The sequence below is a fragment of the Trichosurus vulpecula genome, chromosome 2 (assembly GCF_011100635.1).
Source record: "Trichosurus vulpecula isolate mTriVul1 chromosome 2, mTriVul1.pri, whole genome shotgun sequence".
Lineage (NCBI taxonomy): Eukaryota > Metazoa > Chordata > Mammalia > Diprotodontia > Phalangeridae > Trichosurus > Trichosurus vulpecula.
The window spans coordinates 413244685-413261572 of NC_050574.1; the positions used below are offsets into that span (position 1 = coordinate 413244685).

Sequence of the window (16888 nt, forward strand, 5' to 3'; positions counted from 1 at the left end):
AAATCTGTGTGTAATGACTGAATATTTATTCACATTTAGGGTCCTCTTTGAATGAGCATTAGAAACTGGTGCTGTGGCATTGCTGAGATGGAGGAAAAAATCCTTCAAAGTTTCAGAACAGAATGGGATTGTTAGCTCTTAGAACAGGAATAGATTAAAATATATCACATTCGTCACAGACTCATGAGAAAACACCAGGCAGAACCAATATTCTGATAACAGGAAAACATACAGAAGTGGTGCTGAGACAAAAAGGGCGTTGTTGCTGGTTGTGGGACAGGTCTTGCTGCAAAACTGGCTTTTCAAACAGTACCTGCTGTTGATAGAAGGCTTGCAGGAAGCTTTCTGTGGTTAATTCAAGGCCCCCTGCCAGGGCTGGTGATGTAAAAGGCAGGAGTTTTAACAAAACTTTCCATTCTTTTCGGATATAATCTGTAGCATTAAGCGAGAATGAGCTTATAGGCCTGGCAGCATTTTTCTTCAAGATGTGGGAGTTTAGAAGACTCTTTAGTTATTAGTAGTATTCCTGCTGATGGAATTCTCTTGACATTTTAAATCATACTAATATAAAACACTTTAGGGAGAGAGAGGAGGTTGGTGACGTGAGATTTCTGAAAAGCCTTTTCAGTTTTATTTTTTCAATTATTTGAACAGTATGCTTCCTTTCTCTTTAATGTATTTCACCAAAAAAAATAGAAGCATAAAAAAATTTTTAAACTCAAACCAATAAGAAGCACCCAACAACTACAAAGGTTTATCCTGAAGTTTAATTTTATTTGAACCTATCATTGGTTCCTGATTTTAGACAACAGACATTTCTGGGTCTTGAACCTTGGCCTCAAACACACATCCTGACTGTGATGTACTGTATGGATGTCTGAAGACAGTGAAGAGGAATGGTAGTATAAAATAAAGTATTGGTCTGAGGATGCTCAAATGAGTGAAATAGAGGGCAAATTCTGAAAAAAATCGGGACTTCTTACATACTCTTGACAATCCACACTATTCACTTTGTGAGCTGTGTATTAATCTCAACTTAAATTCTGTATTAGAGGTCATGGCTGAATAATATTTCTCAACATGAGTGCATTTTGGAATATTCAGGCTTCTTAATTTCCAGTGAGACAATGCAGATTGAAGCCCCTACTATATACAGCATATATGTTTTTTATGACTGAATTTATAGTAAAAACAACAAAAAAGAAAAAATAATTATAATGATAATTACTAGATATTAGTAATTAGTAGATATTAGTTTTTAAGAATGAACTTAGTTATTTTTGTAAATTAATAGTGGCTTTTGAGAAGGCAAAAAAAGAGAAGGTAGCTAAAAATATATAATTTCTGTATACAAAGATGGTAGCCTTCTTATGGTCAAAGACTGCTAAATTTGTAATTTACCAGTTCCCATCGTTGTCCATATAGTAGTTGCTCAATAAGTACTTGATAGGGGTGGGAGGGATCTCAGCTATCATTTAGTACAACCCCCATCATTTGTATGTGTAGAAATTTAGACATTTCAGAGCTAGTTACTGTGCTGCTGTTGTCCTGTTTCTTCATCTATAAAATAAAAGTATTGGGGTAAATGACTTCCTAAATTCTCATTCTATCTTAAATCAATGATCCTAGATGCTGTGGGACCTGTTTAAAGTTACAGAGCCATAACTGTCCCTGACAAAGCCAGGTTTAAAATCCATATCTCTTGGCTCTTTGTGTGTAACCTGGTGTTATTCACACTATGGCATGGTGATTTGCTGAATGGATGGATGGATGGATGAGCAATGAACTGTATGAGAGAAAGAAAGAATGAACGAATTATCCTGCTAACTCCTGAACCAAATAGTATTACCAGTATGAACTCTGAGTCTACTGTCTTTATTCTCTATCCTGGCTGCCTTGGTGTTCTGTATATGTACAGGCAGTGTAAATGTACATCATCTAAATTCCTGGATTTTTTTTTATCTTATTACTTTGTATTTCATACTTATAAAAATTTATGAGCACTTAAGCATAAATCAAGAAAAAGTATCAGTTGACAAGCCATATATATATATATATATATATATATATATATATATATATGTATATGTATACACATGTGTGTTTATATACATATTTACATATGTTTGTATATGTGTGTGTATGTGTGTGTATAATGTTTTTATTACCTACAGTCTTAACTGTTACTTAAACCTCACTGTGGGCTCACCTCAAACAAAAAAAAGTATTATATATGTTAACTACTAGAAAAACACATACACACACATATATTTTTGCTAGTGCTTGTTAGTATTGCAGTAGAAGTGATTCTCTGCAGTCCCTTTTTCAGTGGCGGTGGTGGTGGCAGAGAGGTATAAAAAGGGCCTGAGAGTTTTCAAAAGACCCTATGAGCTAAAGCACTTTGAAATACGTTTTTAAATATGGAATGTTTACAAAACCCATATAAGCTCTAGATGAAAATTAACAAGTTAGTCAACTCATCAATATGCTTTTTAATATAGTTTTTTTAGATATGTATTTTCCTCAGATTTCTTCCTCTTTCCTCTCCCAGAGAGCCATTTCATATAATGCTATTTTAAGACCAAAAAAATAAAAATAAGAGGAAAAAAATTCATCATAACTATTTAATACTTGTAGAGAGTCTGAAAATATATGCAATGTACAATACTTGTGGACCATACACCTTTTCAAAGGGGTGGGGTAGAAGTGTCTTCTCATATCTCTTCTTTTGAGCCATATATATTCTTAATTAGTTTTAAAATCTTCACTTTAGATTTTTGTTTGTGTGTTTCTGTTTATATTGTTGTAGTTATTGTGTATATTGTTTTATTGACTCTGATTAATCCTTTCACTCTGCATCAGTTCATATAATCTTCCTACGTTTCTTTTTATTTGTCTATTGATAGGCTTTTATTGCAAGGGAAGCAGGCGGTCCCTATGGTTAGCAGAAGTTTCAGCTGGTATTCTGTTTTGGTTATTGTCATTTTGGCTCTTTAGAGCATTTTTGTTGAAATATCGATAACATTTGTTACCTGCCGACATCACTGAAGGTGCAAAATTGTTTCTGTAAGGACACTTGAACATATTCTCTTATAGAAGCTTATATTTACATTTTAGAGTTAGAAAACACTTTAGATGCATGATCTCATTTGCTCCTCAAAAGGACCCTTTGATAAATCCATTCATTTCAATAAGCACTTCTTAGGTGACTGCTGTGTGTGAGGCACCATACTATTGGGGATATAGAGACAAAAATGGAATCCTTCCTGCCCTTGTGTAGCTTACATTCTATCAGGGAAACAACATGGAGCTAGTTCAGATATCACTATTTCCACTTTACACATAAGTAAACTAAAGCTTAACTTTAATGAGAAATTAAATTGATTAAAGGTAAGTAAGATAGCAGAGCCTAGATTCGATCCTAGGTGTCGTGCATGACACATGAGTTAGTTTAAATTTTGAATAAAAGTAAGACAACTCAAGAAGCAAGTTTACTGTTTTGTGACGTCTAGTCTTTTATTCCTGCGTTGCATCAGAGATAATCAGATTCTGTGAATAGTATCTAAAATGAAAAAAAAAAACATGATTTTTTCCTATGTTTTATGATTTTACCTTCTCACATGTCATAATATTTCTGGTTTTCCTGTAATATGAGTTTATCTCTAAAAGAAATCTCTTTTCCTATACTAAGCCCTATCTGGTGATAGAATTCAATAATTTAATGGTTGGGGTTTTTTTAAGGGGGACGAGAAAGCATTTGAAATACACTGGATAATTTACTACCAAAATGAATTTGAATTGAAACACTTTCCACTGTTTAAAAGTGTATGTTAGGTTACATGTGTAAAACTTACCTGGGCTTCAGCAGCTCATTTCAACCTTTAGAATTAGAACAACATAGAATCAAAAAATGGAAGGGAAATTTATTAAATGTATTCCCTTCCTTTTTACAGATGAAGAAATTGAGGCCCACAGAGATTGAATTGCCGAGAGCCACATAAGCAATTCATTAATGGCAGAGCTGGGAATGGAATCCAAGTCTTCTTTCTCTTTGTTCAGTGCATGTTTCTGGATACCATGTTTCAGTCTGTCACAATCTCAGAATTTTATTAAATAAAGCTTTTTGCAATTTGTGGCTCAGTGGGAGCGAACAAAGGAGACAGAATGCAAGTTGATAGTGCATTTGGGATTCAGAATTTAAGGAGACAGGAACAGTGGTCGGCTTGCTATATTGAGGAAAGGCTGGGCAGATAAGATAATATAAGTGAAAATGCTTTGAAAAACATATCAAATGCTGTACAATTGTAAAGTGAGAAGGTGTTGCAAAGTGGCCCTGCTTTCCACTCCCATTGAGGAGCCATTTTGTTTAGTTGGGAAGCTGCCTCAGTACCTCAGGTGGAAGCAAAGGAAAAGAGCCCAGGACCTGTACTCTTGGCTATGTTCTGTCCTTTCACACTTTTAACAGAGAAGTACTTTATTTTCACTTTTCTCTTTAGCTAGGTAGTTCAGTAGATAGAGCATGAGAATTGGAGTCAGGAAGACAGGAGTTCAAATGTGGCCTCAGATTTTTACTAGCTATGTTTGTAATCTTGGATATTCACTAGCTCTGTGATTCTGGACAAGTCACTTAACCACTATCTTGTCTAAGTTTTTTCAACTGTATAATGTGCACTTGCACCTTGCAGGGTTTGTGTGAGGATCAAATGAGATGATATTTGTAAATCACTTAGTGCAGTGCCGGGCACATAATAGGTGCTTAATAAATGCTTATTTCCTTCCTTTAAAGATGGATTTCCATTCTGTAGGGCAAGGAAATATGTGTTTCAGTAGGTGATAATTAAGTAAACTTTACCTGTTACGGATATCTCGAGCTTTTCAGCATCTTGAGGTATTGCTAAGTTTATTTCTTTAGAAAGTGCTATATGGATTCTAGTGACCCTCAAGAAGTAACTTATTAGTCCCTTCAGTACTCTTCAGAAATATTTTCCTTGTGTCTAATGATTATAAAATTAAAGAACTTTTATTCTGAATAATTTGAATAGATTTTCATTATTGTTCTGTTTCCTTGCCTGTAAAGTGGGGATAATAATAATAATAGCATCTACTTTGCAGAATTCTTGTGAAAAATCAAGTGACATATTCATAAAAAGGCTTAGCACAGTGTCTGGCACATAGTAGGTATTATATAAAGGCTTATTCCCTCCCTCCTGTGTGTTCTTTCTCCTTGTTACTCATACACCAAATGACTAAAACAGTGGATGCTCTTGCCTAATGATTCTCAGAGGAAATGGAAACACTGAAGCAGATTGTTCTCATCTGGGCTGCTTGTATCCAGAGCAAATGAAAGAAAATAAATCTATTGAGGATTCCCCCAACAAGGAGGGGTGAGGGCAACAATAGATTGTGTCATTTTAGAAACAAGAAAGAGGTATAGTCAGCCAAGCAAAGTCATACTACCTCCTATATATTCAGGAAGGAAGCTATTAAGTATCAAAGATGTTCTGTCAACAAAACCATGCCAATGCATTGGTGTGTTATTTAACCGTTCTTTGACTTTGTAAAGGTGTTTGATGTCAAAGGGACTGTATAACCTCTGTGTGTTGAATGCCACCGATTTAAGCCTTGTGTTTCCTTTTTTCTTTTTATATCTATGTTTGTGTAATGATAAGCTGTCATTCTGACTTTTTTTTAACAGGATTGATCGCAAGATGTCAAGTGCTCATACTAATTACAAACTGGATGAAGCCCAGGCTATAATGAGTGAGCTCCGTACCATAAAAAAAGCTATTTGTACAGGCGAGAAAGAAAGGCGGGACCTGATGCAAGTAAGAACGTCAGACCGTACAGCTTTTAAACTTTACATGCACACACACACACACACACACACACACACACACACACACACACTCTCTTTTGACATATGCAATTTTCTTTTCTAGATTATAGCCTTGACTTTTTGGTTTCTGCCTTTTTTTTTTCTTTGTGCTATGTTTAGGAAAAAATGGCCTTTTGTTAAAAGGAAGTAGAATAATAGACTCAGTCTGGTCTTAATTCTTGACATTGGATTGGGATTTTCTTGATTATAGTCTTAAATGAGCAACTTAATTCAACAAATATTTTTTAAAAAATTAAAAAAAGTTATGTAAAGAGGGAAGAAATTTGAGAGAAGAATTAACATGATTGAAGACATGGAAACTGGACTGTGCAAGGCAGTTGCAACATGTTTGCAGAAGAGTAAGAATATTTGGATTAGAGTATAGGACTATGGAGGGTAGTAATGTGAGACACAGGCAGCAAAGTAGGGTAGAGCCTGATGGTAGAGAGCTTTGAATGCCGAAGTACAATACTGCTCTTCCTGGAGACTTGGGAAAGTGTCAATACCATTTTAGATGGATGAGCCCGTTTGCCTTTTCCATTTCTAGCCCCCATCATCATATATTTTTCTGCTAGCTACCTTTCAGAGACATTTAGTATTGTTGTCTTCAGAAGGCAATTATCCTTTCTAAACCAATTAATGAAGAATATTTAAATGACTCTGGTCCATATGTTTATTGAGCCATCAAAATTCAATTCAAATAACATTTGTTAACCACCTGCCTTGTACAAAGCACTTTGCTATGCGCTAGTAATACAAGGATGAAACGAGATACTTTCCTGGTCTTGGAGCAGCTTACACTCTAGTAGGAAATAAAACAGGCACCAGATAGATAAAACACAAATTAGAACACAGTAAGTGCACAGGAGAGGTAAAGAAAATGGGAGATGCCAGTGGAGGGGGGAGATTTGATGTATTGGCCACCTCAGGTAAATCTTTTCAAAACTGAGTCATTTTATATTTCTGAATTTTAGAAGATTCCATTTTCTGAGGAAGTAAAAATGAAGGCAGTGAACAGGTGGCTGTGAGTAGATTGCAGCATATAACAAGTACACACTTTGTTGGTTTTTGGATTTGTTTTGTTTTCTTTTTACAGATGAGGGGATTTTATTTTAGTCTTTGTTTTATTTTTGCATAGAAACCTAGAGTTAATGTCTTTTTATTCTAATATTAACTTTCATTATTTTATTAATTTTATTTTAATAGTAATATTTTAATGTGTTAATATTTAATTTTTAAAACATTAATATTTAAAATGAAATTTTGAGTTCCAAATTTTCTCCCTCTCTTCCCACCTCCCTGATATGGTAAGCAGTTTGATATAGGTTATATATGTACAATCATGTTAAACATATTTCCATACTAGTAGTCATGTTGTAAAAGAAGAAACAGAACAAAAGGAAAAAAACCTTAAAAAATAAAGTGAAAATAGTATGTTTCTATCTGCATTCAGACTTCATCAGTTATTTCTCTGGATGTCAGTAGCATTTTCCATCATGAGTCGTTTGGACTTGTCTTGGATCATTGTATTGCTGAGAAGAGCTGAGGCATTCATAGCTGATCATTGCACAATGTTGCTAATATTGTGTACAGTGTTCTCCTGGTTCTGCTTATTTCACTTTGCATCAGTGCATGAAGTGCATGACTTTGATGAAAAACTTTAGGAAAGGATCTTGTGTGGGAAATGATAGATAGATAGATAGATAAGAAGAACATTTATTCAGTACTTAGAGTGCTTCATGCACTGTGCTAAGTACAAGGAATATAAATCTAAGCAAGCAAGAAAGTCCTTGCCTTCAAGGAGCTTATGTTTTAATGGGGGAAAAGCAACACAAAAAGGGGTCCTGAAAAGTGTGGAGGTAATGGAGGGAAGGGTACCTGTTTGGGAGCATAGAGGAGAGAATGCAGGAAGTTACCTGAGCCCTGGCAAGATAAGGCAGAAAGCTCCCCCATCAGAGCTGGGGGTCCAGGGGTGGAGTTTTAAGTTTTTGTGGGATAGAGAAGGATGGCCTGGAACTGTAGAATGAGGAGATTGAGGAGAGATTGCAGCAAGTCATACTGAAGCTTGGACCCTGAGAAGATAATGCAAACAGTTCATGTATCAGAGACATGGGACAGGGGTAGGAGTGAAGAAATGTTGTGTCACGTGGGAAGAGTGAAGGATAAAGGCGGTCAGTTCAGGTGCTCCACTGATAGCCCCTTAATCTCAGGAGAGAACAAGGCACCCTCCTCTCCCCCATGGTTCCCACAGCATTGATTCAGCCATTAGTGGTTATATAATTGTAGGTCGTAGACAAGAGGCAAGGAGACAGGCATTATACAATCTGCATGACTGGAAGAAATCTTCATATTAATGAGATCACAGGTCTTTTTGGAACATTCCGGGTTTTTGAGGACCATGGCTGATAGAATTTTTAGAGTTGAAAAAGGGAATTTAGGGATCTTCTAGTCTAGCTCCTGTCCTTAAGGGGGAATTTAAGGCTATATATCTCAAGTATAAAAACCAGCTGACAAATTCTGTTGAGGATGGATTAATGTCATTAGCTGTATGGGATAACAATAAAAACCAACAAAATGAACAGTAGACATTTGCATAGGTTTTAGGGCACTTTATATACCCAGAAAGACAGCATGGCATCGTGGAAAGAGATCTGACCCAGAAGTGAGGAAAACCTGAGTTCAAATTCTCCTTTTGATAACAATTGCTTTGTAACCCTAAGGAAGTCTTTTAACTTCCCACTGCTCTAAGCAACTCCCTTAGATTTTATAGAGAAGGTGCGGCCTGGAATTTCTTCAACTGAGAGTTCCTTATAATAAATCTAGTATTTACATTGCATTTTAAGGTTTGTAAAGCACTGTATATATCTTATCTCATTTGAACCCCACAACTCTGATTATGATGATGATGATGATGCCTGTTTTACAGATAAGCAAACCGAGGCTGAAATAGTTTGTGTGATTTGCCCAAGGTTACAGAGGTTGTCCAAGGCAAAATTTTTTAACTCAGATCTTTCCAGTTCCCAGTTCTGTCACTCTTTTTTTTTTGTTTGTTTTTGAGGGGGGGAAGCAGGGCAATTGGGGTTAAGTGACTTACCCAAGGTCACACAGCTAGTAAGCATGTCAGGTATCTGAGGCCAGATTTGAACTTAGGTGCTCCTGACTCCAGGGCTGGTGCTCTACTCACTGCGCCACTTAGCTGCCCCAGTTCTATCACTCTTAACTACTATGCCACCAACCTACTAAAGAAACGGCTAAATTGAAGATTTTATTTATGAAGACACGAGTCCAGTTTGTTAGCCTATATGTTGCATCATTTAACCTTCACAACTACTCTGAGATAGACAGGGAAAGAATTATTATTCCTGTTATGTAGATAAGGAAACTGAGATTCAGGTTCAGTGACTTGCCAAGGGTCATAAGGCTGGTAAATAAGAGATAGGGGGACAAAAACTCAGGTCTCCTGACTCCTAAGTCCAGTTTATTTTTCCATGTTTGCCATGCTGTGTAAGATAGATAAGCATTTCTCTCTAATTTTTAGTGGAGAGAACTACTACTCTCTTCCATTTTTCCTCTCCTTGAAGTCCCCTGGAATCATCAGGAAAACTTCCTGTAGATCCAGATGACCCCTTCCCTCTACATTGTGGACCTTGATCTAGAGGAGTACATGAACCAAACAATTTCTCCTGGCCACTCTAGCTGTGGAAATTCCATTACTCCTTTATGAGTAATAACCTGAGGCATGTTGGAACTGCTGGCTTCTGGAGAGGGTCACACTCTGCCTTAAAATCATTTGATGGGTCTTGTGCAGAGCAGCTTCTGTATTTGATAGATTACATTAATGTAGTGGGCTGAAGATCTCTATCTCAAAAACTGAGTCTTAGAAAATGGAAGAAGGTCAAGCTTTTTATTTTTAATTTAATTGTGAATAGAGGATACGAGTGGTTTCTCCTGAATGCCAGAATACATATTTACTTTTTATTTCTGGCATATGTGAAGTCATATGAAAATATTTTTTTGCCACACAGAATTATAACTGAAAAATCAGGTCAAGAAATTAAGTGAACTTAGCCTGAGTTGACAGGAGACATGTGTTAAGTATGTGCTGCTGGCTCTAAAACATTCTATTTGACTTTAAGGGTCTTTTTCAAATTTTATGTAGTTTGCCTGTAATAGGTGGCACAGCGGATACAGTGTTGGGCCTGGAATCAGGAAGACCTGAGTTCAAATTTGGCCTCATATACGTAGTAGCTATGTAATTCTGGGCAGATAATTTCACCTCTGATTGCCTCAGTTTCCACATCTGTAAAATGGTAATCATAGCATCTACCATCCAAGGTTACTGTGATATTCAAATGAGACTCTATTGTGAAGTACTTAACATAGTAGGTGCTTATATAAACATTAGCTATATCACCATCATCATTATTTAGAAAGACTCTAAAGGCTCAAAGTTTGGGCTTGCCCTATAGACAGTTAGGACATCTTAGTCTAGGTGCTTATTTCTTTGCATGAGCAAAATAGATATTTGAAAACCAAGGTAAAGAAAAATGGTAGAATTGGTTACAGAGTTGAAATGCCTGCCACCAGCAATTTTTTTTGTACAAGCACTCTACAATGGGCCTGGTTCTGTAATGGAAAAAACACTGCCTCTGGATTCAGAAGACCTGGGATTTCTACCACTGAACAACCAACAAGTGTTTATTAAAAGTTCCTACCATGTGACAAGCATTGTTAGGTGCTAGGGTACAAATGTGAAAAAATAAACCAATCCTTATTAGCAAGGATTCACTCATAGCCTCCTTGGGACTCAGGCTTCTCATCTCTAAAATGACGGGAGCGGAGTTAGATGGCCTCTGAGGTCCCTTTGGGCTAAATCTCTAAATTCCATAATCTATAAAAGAATCAAGATAACCTGCTGTGTCAGCTTTGGCGCTTCTCTGAGTCCTAACTTTCTCATTTCAGAGATGAAGAAATTGAGAGCCAGAGAGTCTGAATAAAAGGGAATGAGAATAGAGCACTGGCCCTGGAGTCAGGAGGACCTGAGTCCGAATGCTCCCACAGACACTCACTAGCTATGTGACCCTGGACAAGTCATTTAATCCCAGTTGCCTCCAGTGAATAAATAAAATAAAATAAACTCATAGGATTGCAAAAGAAACCAATTATTTTTTTTAAAAGGGGGAGGGGGAGGAGCAGCTAGATAGTACAGTGGCCCTGGAGTCAGGAGGAGCTGAGTTCAAATTCAGACTCAGACATTTGACACTTACTAGCTGTGTGACCCTGGGCAAATCACTTGACCCTGATTGCCTCACCAAAAAAAAGGAACAACAGAAAACTCTCTGGATCTCAGTTTCTTCATCTCTAATATGAGAAAATCGGAATAGATCAGGGGTTCTTAACTTTTTTATGTGTGCCGTGGACTCCCTTCGATGGGGGAAGCTTATGGATTATTGAAAAAATGTTTTTAAATGAATAAAATAAACTACATAGGATTACAAAGTAAACTAGATAGACTGAAATAAAGATGCACATTTTTTGGGGTCAAAGTTCACAGACCCCCCCTAAGATCTATCCGTGGATCTAGGTTAAGTAGACCTGGAGTAAATGACCTTCCAGCTTGAATATTTATGGTAATGATGATGATGATGGTGATGGCGATGATGGTGATGATGGTGGTGATGATATATTTGTGCCAGACACTGTGCTAAGCACTTTACAGATATCATCTCATTTGATCCTCACAACATCCCTAGGAGGTAGGTGTTATTATGATGCCCATTTTATGGCTTTGGAATCTGGGGCCAATAGAAGTCAAATGACTTGCCCAGCACTATATAGCAAGTAATTGTCTGAGACTGGATTTGAATTCAGGTGTTCCTGATCCCAGGTTTTGCTGGGCATATGTGTTTCCCTTGTACTCTGTGACTGCTCAGAAAATACTTTGTTTCCCTGAAAAAGTGCCTCTGTTTGGGTTAAATCTCTTCCTGTATTTGGGGCAAGAGAGGGAAGAAGTGGGAAGGTGAGCAAGAAATACACTATATCTTAATGATAAAAATTACACCATGATGGTCGAGCTGCCACTAAACAAACAAACAAACCAGGATTGAAACTGACATCTGCTTTCATATTCTTTTTTTTTCTCTTCCATTTCAGAGCCTGGCTAAGCTCACGGATGGTTTCAGGAATAGCTGTTGTATTTCAGACTCTCTGCAAGATTTGTCCCATAATTATGGCTCAGTTGGCGGTTCTTGTTTACCTCAACAATACTGTGACGCTGGTTCTCAAACTGACATCATTGGAGAGGTATGCTGGCTGACAGAGATGAAAAGAGCTTGAGGATAGGGGGAGAAAAAAGGGTGTTTTTATGTTGCTATGATTTATTCTGTTTTCACTTCCCATTTTAATTTAAAAAATATTTGGGCCGTGTGTGTGTGTGTGTGTGTGTGTGTGTGTGTAAATGAGTGTGTGTATATGTGCTCACACACACACAGTCAAGGCTAAAGAAAAAAATACTGTTTCCCCTTGTTTCTCTATTAAACTTGAGTGTAGACTGCTCCTGATTTTTGTGCTTATCATTTAGATGGTTGAGTTGCTGGGTTTTCTTGTTGAGGGTGTGATTTACAGATGTTGTAGCAATACTGACTGCTGTCATTCCTGATGGGATTTTAGTGACATCTATCCTCCCCTAAATAGCTATACATTGAGAAGGTGGCATATAGAATACCTCTTTCTTCTTTTTTTTTTTTTAACATACCTGTGATTTCAGTGGAATTGGGAACTCCCGAGTGAGGAAACCCCCTTCATGAATACAGTTAGTTCATCTTGTGCTTTGCAATTTAAAAGTCTCTGAGTTGCCTCAGGGAGTCTTAAGGTTAACTAAACTGCCCAGGGTCACACAACCTATATATGTTGGAGACAGTCCTTGAACCCCGGGTCTTCTTGACATTGAGGCCATACACAATATCGCCTCTTGTGTGTTCAAAATCTAATTGAATTGAAATTATTTTTACTTATGAATGCTTGGAAATTTGTCAGCAACCTTCTGCGAAGGTAAAGGAATTGAATTCACAATAGGATTCACTACTGAAGCTATTGAGAAATCTTTCCAAAGTCTGTTGTTCTTCTTGGAAGAACCCATCAGATCACAAACTCCTCCATTAGATTATAAGCTCCTTAAGGGCAGAGACTGTCTTTTGCCTCCTTTTGTATCCTCAGTACTTAGCTCCGTGCCTGGCACATGGGTAGGCATTTTAATAAATGTTTATTAATTGATTGAGCTCATAAAGTTGAAATCCAGATTCCCTTAAGGAGTTGGAGAGGCCTGATAATGATGAAATAAAATAATTAGAATCTTTTTTATGAGGGAATTAAATACTATCCCTCCAACACCCCCAACCAACTTTTGTCAAACTCCTTACTGTTACAAATAGCAGAGCACTTTTGGTGTGTGATCTTTGGCAAGTGGGTTCACCTTTCAGCCTCAGTTTTCTTATCTATAAAAATCAGAAAGTTGTCTCATAGGTCACCAAAAAGTCCTGAAAATAGAATTTCAGGAGCTATACCCCAAAGGTGCTGACACATTATGTTTGTTGGTTACTTCTGTTTGTGGTTCAGGTACTTTAAAATGCGTTTGTACTCTTGAGAGTTCAGTTTTCATACTTAGCAGATGGAGAAAGGCAGCATAGTTCAGGGGAGTGAGTCTTCGCTTTGGAATCAGAGGATGTGGATTCAAATTCTACCTGTTAGATTGCTACCTGCTAGACCTTAGACAAAAAGCTAGGTGGTGCAGTAGATAAAGTTCAAGCCTGGAGTCAGGAAGACTCACATTCATGAGTCTGAATCTGACCTCAGACACTTATTGGATGTGTGACCCTGGGCAAGTCACTTAACCCTGCTTACCTCAGTTGCCTTGTCTGTAAAATGAGCTGGAGAAGGAAATGGTAAACCGCTCAGTATCTTTGCCAAGAAAACCTCAAATAGGGTCATGAAGAATCAGCCATGACCGAAATGACTGAACAACAACAAAGACCTTAGACAAGTCCCTTAACCTATTTGGCCCTCAGTTTCCTCATCTATAAAATGGCCACTGGAAGCCCTGCCCAGTCTAGATCTTAGTTCTTACAATTCTCTGACTGTAGGCTAGTTTTTTATAACCATAAAAAGAACAGGAATCAGAAATGAGATCTTGCTAAGGAGTGGCAGGGTAATACTGGAATATATACCTTAACCTATGGGAACTATATCTCATTTTTAGACTCAATGATTTTAAAAATAGCAACTTGAAAGGCAGTTGTGTCTAGAGAGTCAGGAGTTCAAATACTGCCTTTGAGACTTGCTAGCTATGTGGTTCTCACCTTAAGTTCCTATAGATGAGATGCCATCTGCATTAGCGGAGGGAGTTTTCACAATGGGATTTCCCTACCCTGGGTAAGAAAAAGGAAGAGTAAAATATAATTTTGGTTCAAAAGAGAGAAATAAAACAAAAAAAGTCTCTATGAAAGGGGCTTAAAGAAATGAAGATTGAAGGACCTGGGAGAGAGATTTAAGTGATGACTTAATAATAATGTGGAATATAGATATGTTATAAAAAAAAGAAAGTGGACAGAATGTTCATGTCTTCTGAGAATAATACAAGAGATACTAACTGAGGCTGTTGGACAAATACATAGTTAAATGTGGTTAAAACAAAAAGCAACTTTTAATGGTCTTATCATTAATCTTAGGAATTAGATAGTAATAGTAGATGACCTGAATGGTGTTTATGGTTTACAAAGTACTTTCACACATACTGTTATTTAATCCTTAAAACAACCCTCTGAGTAAGGTATTGCCATTATTATTTTTATTCTCACAGTGGTTAAATCATTTTTCCAGGGTTCAATAGTAATTGTACTTGAAAATCCAAGTCTTCTTACTGAAGGCCAGTTTTCTTTCCACTATACTTAACCTCTTTAGCAAAAGGGGACTGAGAGGTCTAATTCTCTGGGAGTATTTTAAACATGTTATGTTCCGATTGGGTTAGGAAAATACATATGTGACCCGGTACTAGAATTTTCTCTTCTTGGAACAGTATACTCACCTAATCAAGAGGGAAAACCAAACCAGACCAAACCCTGCAGACCCATTGAATGTCACTGACTTCAAAGCTCCTATTGCAAAGGTTAAGCTTTTTAATAGCAGCTGTAATGTATGATCTAGGAAATTCTCATCAGATTGACATATCTGCCCACCAGGCTGAACACAGAAGATTACGTAGTGTGCCAGGTATAATAATGGATATAGAGTCTGACAGAGCTAACTATTCATGACTACCGTTACTCACCATTCTGTACGTTTCAGTATTGAATTTGCATTTCTGCTAATATCACAACTACTACTATTACTACAATTACTACAGCTACTAGCACTGCCACCACCACCACCACCACCACAGCTACTACTACCACTACTACTACTACTATTACTACAACAACTACCATTCTCCCTATTAGATTGTAAGCTTGTTGAGGCTAGGGATTGTGGTTTGTCTTTTCACATCTTCAGCTTTTAGCATAGTGCCTGTCACATAGTAGACCTTTAATAAATGTTTATTAACTGACTGGTGATGATAATTAAGAGTACAATGATGATGATGACGATGATGATAATAATGGTGGTGGTGTTGATGTTGATTTCTTGGACCAGGCTTATGATTTTGTTGGTCTTGGAAATTCTCTGTTCTATGTCTATAATTATAATAACAATAATTTCAGAAATTTAACTATGTTGATTATGTTCAGCATTTAATATGCATAATTATTAAATATATGCATACACATGCCGGGTCAGCAAGAATTTGTTAACCTTCTACTATGTTCCCCATACTATACTAAATGTTGAGCAAACTAGGAAAGGCAGAAACAGTTCCTATCCTCAAGAACCTTATGATCTAATGAGATAACAGCATGCAAAACACTATGTACAAACAAGAAATATTTGTGTGTGTGTGTGTGTGTGCGTGTGCGTGTGCGTGTGCGTGTGTGTGCATGTGCTTATGTTTATGTGTGACACACCTTTTTAGGGCTAAGCAGCTTTCCAAGACTCCAAGTTGCAGAAAAGGTTGAAGGGGTACTGTAATCTGGAAGTTCCCTGTGTCAGTGAAATCATGGGTCTAGTCCCTTTCCCAGTAAATTATATGTGCTTTATCCTAAGTCATTCCTCATATTCTATTCATATGGTTTGATTTTCCTCCTTAAGTGTACAACTGTGTTAGTCTATATTGAAACATTACAATTTTTTTTTAAAAATTGTTCAATTTACAGTTTTGTGAATTCTGATATTTATTCTTATGATCTTTCAGATTTGTGCTCGTACAGAGTATGCTATTTTCCCATAATACCCGTCATTCATAAACATAATATGTGACACTGGACCTACACTTTTTCCTGTGCTTCCAATACTTATTACACAATGTCTTATCTTATTAATTTGTCGCACTAACATATAATCAGAAAAAGATATGACAATGCAATATACACATTTATCTCTGGCTTTTATTATTTGGACTTACATCTATGGTATGCCATTTAAGTTAATTTTTTTAACATTTTAGTAACAGTTTCCAATTTAGGATATTTACCTTTGATTGAAAACCGTTTCTTTGCTAAGATTATTTGAAAGATTTTTTAAAATGTTATTGATTATATGGGTGCGAAAATCTAGATGGATTTTATATTAGCAAGATGAGTCACTAATGTGTTGTCTTTTTCTTCCCCTTCAACCTTTTACCTTTTTAACTATACTTAAAGTTTGGCTTTGATGATAAAACACGACTTGTAGACAGAGTTCGACTTAATTGGCAATATGAAGAGGCCAAAAAGAGGTAAGAGGTACATTTTTTTAAAAGAATCATATTCTGTTTATCTAATTTAAATTTTATTGATAGTGAATGAAGGACTTTAGGGATATTTTGATACCAATTTTAAAATACTACTAAAATTTTATTGCCTTGTATTGGTGGTAATGATGAAATGA

General features: G+C 36.7%; 1 protein-coding gene across 2 annotated transcripts in view; it reads left to right on the plus strand.

The window, feature by feature from the left end:
• WWC3 (WWC family member 3) overlaps positions 1-16888 on the plus strand; it is a 208767-nt gene that overhangs the window by 125604 nt on the left and 66275 nt on the right. For both annotated transcript variants that reach the window (XM_036744885.1, XM_036744886.1), the window contains 3 exons: positions 5696-5825; positions 12029-12178; positions 16663-16736. In XM_036744885.1, coding sequence (XP_036600780.1) covers positions 5696-5825; positions 12029-12178; positions 16663-16736 — 354 coding nt within the window. The remainder of the gene's footprint in view (positions 1-5695; positions 5826-12028; positions 12179-16662; positions 16737-16888) is intronic.